General features: G+C 31.7%; 1 protein-coding gene across 2 annotated transcripts; it reads right to left on the bottom strand.

The window, feature by feature from the left end:
• Positions 1-1,312: 1,312 nt before the first annotated feature.
• Positions 1,313-5,059, bottom strand: LOC141487341 (uncharacterized). 2 transcript variants are annotated; one of them, XM_074186290.1, is made up of 4 exons: positions 3,918-5,059; positions 3,674-3,864; positions 3,331-3,569; positions 1,313-2,557 (listed from the first exon to the last, which is right to left on the bottom strand). In XM_074186290.1, the coding sequence occupies exons 1-3, from the start codon at positions 4,145-4,147 to the stop codon at positions 3,400-3,402; spliced, it is 591 nt and encodes a 196-aa protein (XP_074042391.1). In that variant the 5' UTR covers positions 4,148-5,059; the 3' UTR covers positions 1,313-2,557; positions 3,331-3,399. The 2 variants fall into 2 exon arrangements, with proteins under 2 accessions (XP_074042391.1, XP_074042394.1); XM_074186293.1 differs by having other exon boundaries at positions 3,674-5,056.
• Between the last annotated feature and the right edge of the window lie 2,418 nt (positions 5,060-7,477).

Here is a 7,477-nt window from a genome sequence, read left to right as displayed (position 1 = left end):
GTCCGAGATATAATTCAACATCTGTTGGGATAGTTGCCAGAGAAGTAGTTGTTTTGTCAGACACATGCCATACAATGTATGCAAAGGTATAGACATTTCCAAAATGAATGTTTGCAACTGTCCTGCAGTCCCTAAATAATTTCAAATACGTTTTTCCTCCTGACCTGACTCATAAGTACAGTAGAAAAAAATAAAACTATATAGCCCATAGTAAATCTGGAAAAGCTTTAGTGGGGTTGCAGTCAGAATTTTTGGTACTAGGTCAAAGAAGACTCCTTATTTTCGTCAAGCTTTCGATAGTTTATTTCTACCTTCCTTAAATAAGACATCACTTCAGGCTTTGAATACACTTTATTCAGAAAACTAACAAATTTTTTTATTGCTAAAGTATAATAAGTCGTTGGTACATATAAACACTAGGTATTTAAGAAGTATTGGAGAAAATTTACAAATGTCGAAGGTTTTGTATTTTTTGGTTTTCTTTAATTTTTTTCGATGTAGTTTTGAAACTACGATTTATAAACTTATTCGTATAATAAATTATCACCCGCACATATAATGAAATTAAATAATCAACTGGAAAATGCAAACATGGATGAGAAAAAGGCACTTCCTGGAGTTTATGTTTTATGCTCCTTCCAACACCAAGTTCTATCGATAAGTTTGGAAAATGTTCACTGAAAATAGTTTCCAAAATGTTCAAATAATCTATAAACTTTTTATTTGGAGTTTGTAGATTTCCAAAAGTATCGTTTTTTGCATTTGGATATGCTCTGAATTGCGTGTACAAAGTTTCTGCACTTAATAATTCATTTTCTCTAGCATAGTTAATGCAAATGTCACATTTGTGTTTTTCGAGACATTTTTTCATAAAATAGCCACTTATGTAACTGAAAGAGTTCTGCTATCTAGGAAAAGATATTGATTTATTGTATTCGGTACTAGTACCTCATATTCTTTCAAATTTTCAGGTTTGAGCGAAGTTAGTATTTCATCGAAGTCCTCTATACAATTAGTTCCCTCGACATGTTCAAAAAAACTAAGGGCAAATAGCTTTTTAAAACTTCTTTGAAACTGAATGCAAGTAGGATTTCGACAATTTCCACTCAACTGTCGAATCTTTCCAAAAAAGTTTTCCAAACAATCTTGGTTGAATCTTCTTGTGGAAACTTGGATATTCCCTTATGTTTTAAAACAGGCCACAGACCTAAAAGAGCTGATATTGTTATCTGCCAGCCTTTTATGAATTTAATTCGATTAATCACATCTTTGCCCGCTTCATCTATTACCCTCATAGATTTAAACAATTGTTTCATTTCTTCAAGAAATGAGATCTGTTTTTCATTTCCTACAAATGGTTTGTTGAACTCTTTCACACCCATATTTCGGCTAGAATTGAATATGTCGAACAGTTTATCCATTTTTTCAATGAAATCTACAGTATGTATTGCTTGTGCAGTTATGATATTAAAGGAAATGTAACTGCTCAGCGCTGCTGCCACAGTCGAACTAAAAACTTGTGTGGCAAGTTTAACCTTCATTTTTTTGAAATTATTAGGATAAATATGGTCATTTGTTAATTTGGGTGCTAATCGGAATTTCTGTTTTATATCCAATTCATAGAATTGTTGTAAATATTTTTTAGATGTCTCATTTCCACCGAACTGCAATTTATACTTGAAAAAGTTGTTTCTTGTGGATTTTACAAGATGTGGAACATCCACCATATAAAATATATTTGAATTGTCAACAGTGAAATATGGGTGGTCTGGTGTTATTCCAGACACTCTGGTGAATTTATGGAAGTTTCCACCATCATCTGAAATGACAACCATGACATTCAAACCTATATTTTTGAGTCTGCGTATGAATTCAGCAAGTATTGTATGTAAGTCTTCGACAGAGCACACATTATTAACAAAGAAATATCCTAATTGCTGCTTCCACTTCTGATTTATACTCCTGGCCATCAACACCAATACTTCTGTGGCAGGAATGTACTGTTTTTGACAACCATCATGGAAACCAAGTATTTCATCCTTACTTATGTTATAGAAAAGATTGGTCTTTAGAGACATTTCATCAATGCATAAGATACAATCCCTACTCTCTGCACTGAGTAGCTTAACTTTGGTTTCCAGAGCAGCAAAAACAAAATCATTGAAACCAGTAGAAATTGGCCATTTTCTAGTGATTCTAAACAAGGTACTTTTAGATGGCAGTCGAAATATTTGTTTTAAAAAATTGTACACTTTAGGGCCCAAGAAATATATAGTGAGTGCCAATAATTTGATTTCATTGTTATATCGGCACCCTTTTCCAGTCTTGCCAGATGAAAGCGACAACTGTGTTTCCATAAAGGTAGCTAAAACTGGTGAACACTTTTTCCTAATGAAATTTAAGGCCACTTCCATTCCATTTGAATCTTGCTGATTTGATGTGGTTGGTGGAGTGGACTTAGAATTGAGTTTTCTTTGAAGGTCTCTTATCTTATTTTGAAGGTGCAGTTTCCTTGGTGTGCAGGCAGACAAACTTGTGGATGTTTGAATGTAAGCATCTGAAACAAAAATATTCTCAATAAAAATCCAAAATGCAAAACAGAATTCTTCAATGAGCAAATGGCACATAGTGTAATTTATCATGTTTATAAAATGCATATACTGTATTATTGGGAGTGAAAGTTGCCTTCTGTGGATAGATTACTTTGTCAACCATGCCACTTAAACTCGTCTCACACAGAATACCACATTTTATTTACATTCACATAGAAATATCAGTTATCAAGAATTGCTTGAATCATTCTTCTTGATAATTTGATTAATCTATTAGATAAATGAAAATTTATGCCACATAATTTTGTCCATTAATAATGTGCCAAAATAAACAAAACTTCACTCAATCTTCACTACCATCTTCCAAAATATAAGTTGTAAAATGATTTTTTTGTCTTTACTTAGCTACCTGTGATTCCATCACACTCAAAAATATATTTTCGTGTATTGCTGATTCCGTGATATTAATTTTATTGAAAAAATTAATGAAATGAATTTGAATACATATATGATACTTCTCCGAGTTGACATTTCGGATATTCAATATGTCTCAGAAACTGAGTTGGAAATATTTGTAGAAGTTTTTCATATTCTTGTACCTATATAGTTCAGAATAAATTTGTCTTAAAAAAAAGCATGTACCTACCATAATTTATCAATAGTTATCATGACTGGTTCTTGTAGCAAATGTGGTTAAAAAATTTTTTTATTAAGACAAAAATAAAATTTTATAACAAAAACTTCTGAGTTGCCTTTATTAAACACTTATAATACATACCTGAGGTATCGGAATATTGAAGTTCAATATTTTCATAATCTATTGACGAGCTGGTGCCTGGAACAGGACTCAATAGTCTTTTGCATTTTTCGGTTGATGTATTGGCAGGAGAAACAGTTCTTGCCTTTCTGCTACTGACATTATCAGCTGTACATCTTCATAGGTTTGCCTGCCTTGAGAGGTGCCTGCTACACTCTCAGAAATGTTCGACATCCCAGTATCATCAACAACGGGATTATCTTGAAAATAAAAAAAGGTATGGTGGAATTCATTGCTTTGCTTTCAAGAATAGAAAGTTATCTACTATTAACTACTGGACTGCATTATTCTAGATTGACTTTACCTTGCTCTGAGGGGTTTATTTCATCAGAAAAACCAGTGGGAACTGCTTCTTTTTTCAATCTGTTTTTCTGCAAATTGGCAAACATATCACTTCCAAAGTGCTTACAACAGACACGAAAACGGGAATAGCATTCTTCAGACGTGAACTCCTTCAATTTATCCACTTTCAAAATGGCCTTCCATGAAGCACACCTATGAAAAAAATCTCAGTAAAGGGTTTTTTTTCAGTTTCAGAAGATAGTTACCTTGCATCATCTTTGGGAATCCTAAAAAAACTCAATTGGGGATTTTCCCTCGAATTGCTTGAACATACTACGCAATATTTGCATTGTTTTTTGGAAACAAACTCAGCCAAAACTGTAGACATCTTGCAATTCACTATTTCGCAGAAAAAACACCCACTGCTAGCAAACGAATAAAAGTATATGCAACAAAACTCAGAACACGTGAAAACTACGAAATAAACAAAAATCATAGTATTTTATAGGTTATGATTGCATTTTGCACTGTTGCCAATGTGACAATTATCGTTATCCGACATAATATTGTAGATTTGCCAAAATGATCATTTTCGAATAAAATACGTGGAATATTTCTAAGAACCAACGTCTCATCCAGTAATATTCCAGCAATCAGAATTTTATGGAATAAGAGACCACCTTTAACATTTTTTCACGAGTTGTAAAATAATGTACCACAGTAGGTTGGGTGAAACCCATGAAATTCGACAACTATGGAAGGTTTGCATGCCTGTCTTAAACTCGTCGTTTGCGCAGACCTAAGACATCGACGCGTGGGTCTGCGCGTAGGAAAATTCAAACCACAAATCAGCCTTTATGAAATTACTGTATACAAAATACTGTGACTGTGCTATACAGATCAATTCAATAAAACGAATGTCCAATTTTGACAAATTATTTGATTATGTTCGAGTCGTAGGAAAAACTCTTCCTCGTAATGATTTTGAAATAAAATTGAAATGAGATACCAATATATAGTTTCATATGTACAATATTCTTGATCAAGTATACGTTTAAAAAAAATATTAGAACTGCGCTGCATGTCTGATTTATCGTTCGTGCCCGAACGATCAATAATTGAATTTTATTTTAATTTTATATTTTCGTTATCACATATCCATCTACATGCGTTTCAACTCGTATATGGAATCATACTTAAGAATTACTATTTTGTTGTCACCACAAGAACATCCCTGACGGGTGATTAATCAATCTTAATCGCTAACTGTCTTCACAGTCACACCTGGTGAGCACAGTATTGAATACATAGGGGAAAGTGGTATGAGTTCTAATACATTTTTTATACCCTACAATAAAGTAACTAGTGGAAATTAGACAAAAGTGTTTTTAATGATTCAATTAAAGTGATCATGAATTTCCAAAAAATAAACAAGTCATCAATTGTTACACAAATCAGGAAAAATAATATAATTTCTATGTACCTAACTATAATCGTTCTCGAGTTATTAATTTTTTATGGTACATTTGGAAAATAAATAACATTGGAAAGCATAGAAATCATCCCTTAAAATTCTAACCGAGTATGAGAGAAGTTTTGGGCTATTGATTTCGAAAAAACTCGTTTCAGAAAATAATATAGGGTGTTCAAAAATTATTGACACTGTTTCAATTTCGAACAAAGATAACTTTGATATTTCAAATAGAACACCCTGTATTTTTTTGGCCTAAACAATATAAAATTCAATTATCTTTCATTCCAATTCGGAGTTTCCTATATCTAACCTAAATAGTTTTTCGGATATAGGCTTTTTCAAATAATTCTTATTTCAATGCATCATTTGAATCAAGTTGTTATTTTCAATCGATTGATGGCCTATTAATTTTGTAGGAATTCATATTGAGCATAGAATAAAAAAAATGTTTGTCGTCTAATTTCTACTAAGTTTATTATTTGTTACAGCTGGTTTCAGTTTAGTAAACAATTTTCGAGTCAAATGGTCTAATAAACCGAAACAGAAACCATTTTTGAGTCAAAATAGTTGATCTCTCTCTCATTAAAATATAATTGAAAATATTATATAATATTTCAAAAAAAAAGTATTATCTATCCAAATTACTCAAAAAATCACTTTTCGATACCTACCACATCTGTTTCAAACTACAAATTTTGAACACCATTCATAGACAAATATCGTGAGTTGATCATTTTCCAAAAATATTATTATATTTGAACAAAAAAATAATATAGAAATTGCACAACGAAAAATCAAAACATTCAGTAATATATATTCTAAATTAAAAGTTCAAAAATTTACACTAGTGAATCTATTTATACCTTGCAATGCCTGCAATCAAAAATATGTTGGTCAAACATGTCAGACTTTGAAATTCAAAATAGTTAATCATGAAAGTGATTGTAAACTACAAGAAAGATCATGTGCACCCACAGAACATGTTATTAATGAGGATCATAACATGAACTTTGTGGAAGCAAAAATTTCATCAACAAAAGAAAATCTGACCAAGAGACTATTTTTAGAAATTATCGAAATCCAAACAGAAGGCGATAGTTTGAACGAAATGACTGACGCAGACAAATTGAGTATACTTTAATCATGTCTCTTATATCTGTAACATTTTCCAGATCTTTCAGTATAATATAACATGAAAATCATATCTTTTTAATTTTTCGTGATTACATGACTGTCATCAGAAATTAAAATATACTACTATTTTCATAATTTATTAGTTCCTTAATTCTTACTCAGTTCCCAATGAATTTCCTTCTCTCAACACATTAAATTTCACAATACCAAAAAAATTTACTGCATTGTTGATTACCTACTCCAAACACTCTTTCCTCACTAATCTTAAGTTTAAGTCATCTCCCGATGATGCATACTTGGTTTATGAAACGCACGTATAGAAACAGTAATTTTGTTCTGGTGAGAGAAAAGTGTTTTCAATAGAATCATTTCACGTCAGAGGTTCCAAATTGTACCTATCGATTTGTTGATAATACGTGAAACGAAATGTTATTTTTATTATCGCCATTTTTCGTTATTCCCCAATTCAACAACACCCTCAATCTCCCCCAATTCAGTTTATGCCTGCATCCTCATTATTCACCTTTTAGTGCATTTTATAGTGAGGTTGTTGTAAGAATACTGAAATATGTGACACGTTGTCACACCTTTTAAAAATATTCAAAAAGTTGTTCCTAATGACAATGAAGGGCCCTGGATTTTGTTACCCATATTTTAACTAACGTCAACACTCCTACAACCAGTTTCCATTGTATGGGTCATCAAGCCGCACTTGATTCGGTAGAAGCATTTTGTATATAATGGGGATATTTATCGGATGATTAGAACGACAATGGGCCATAAACTACTCAAAATGAATAAGAACTTTGAAAAAATTTATTGCACTCTATATTTTCAATTTCATTACATTTCAAAACCAAATAACGATTAACAAGTTTTTGTATACACATGATATGTTTTTCTCACATACTATATAGCACAGAAACTTTTAAGGATTTCAGGTTATGCTAATTTTAAGAATCATTTATTTTTAATATATTGTAATTGATACCGTTTTATCCCATAGAGATAAAGAGAAAGTTCACAAGTCGCTAGCTTTGGAAATATCTATTTATCATTTGCACAAGCTTCAATTGGCATAGGGAAGAAACAGCACAGTTAATACGAAAACGCAATTTTTCAATATCTCTGAGATTTCTTACCAGACTTTCCATTTGAAATTTTCATAGTTACTGGAGTCAAGTGTCTATTTGTGTAACTATTTAAATAAATCGCGAT

The sequence above is a fragment of the Leptinotarsa decemlineata genome, unplaced genomic scaffold, assembly GCF_025532065.1.
Source record: "Leptinotarsa decemlineata unplaced genomic scaffold, Ldec_3_MD MMD2_P_RNA_scaffold_2, whole genome shotgun sequence".
NCBI classification, from domain to species: domain Eukaryota; kingdom Metazoa; phylum Arthropoda; class Insecta; order Coleoptera; family Chrysomelidae; genus Leptinotarsa; species Leptinotarsa decemlineata.
This window is presented reverse-complemented; position numbering and strand designations above follow the sequence as displayed.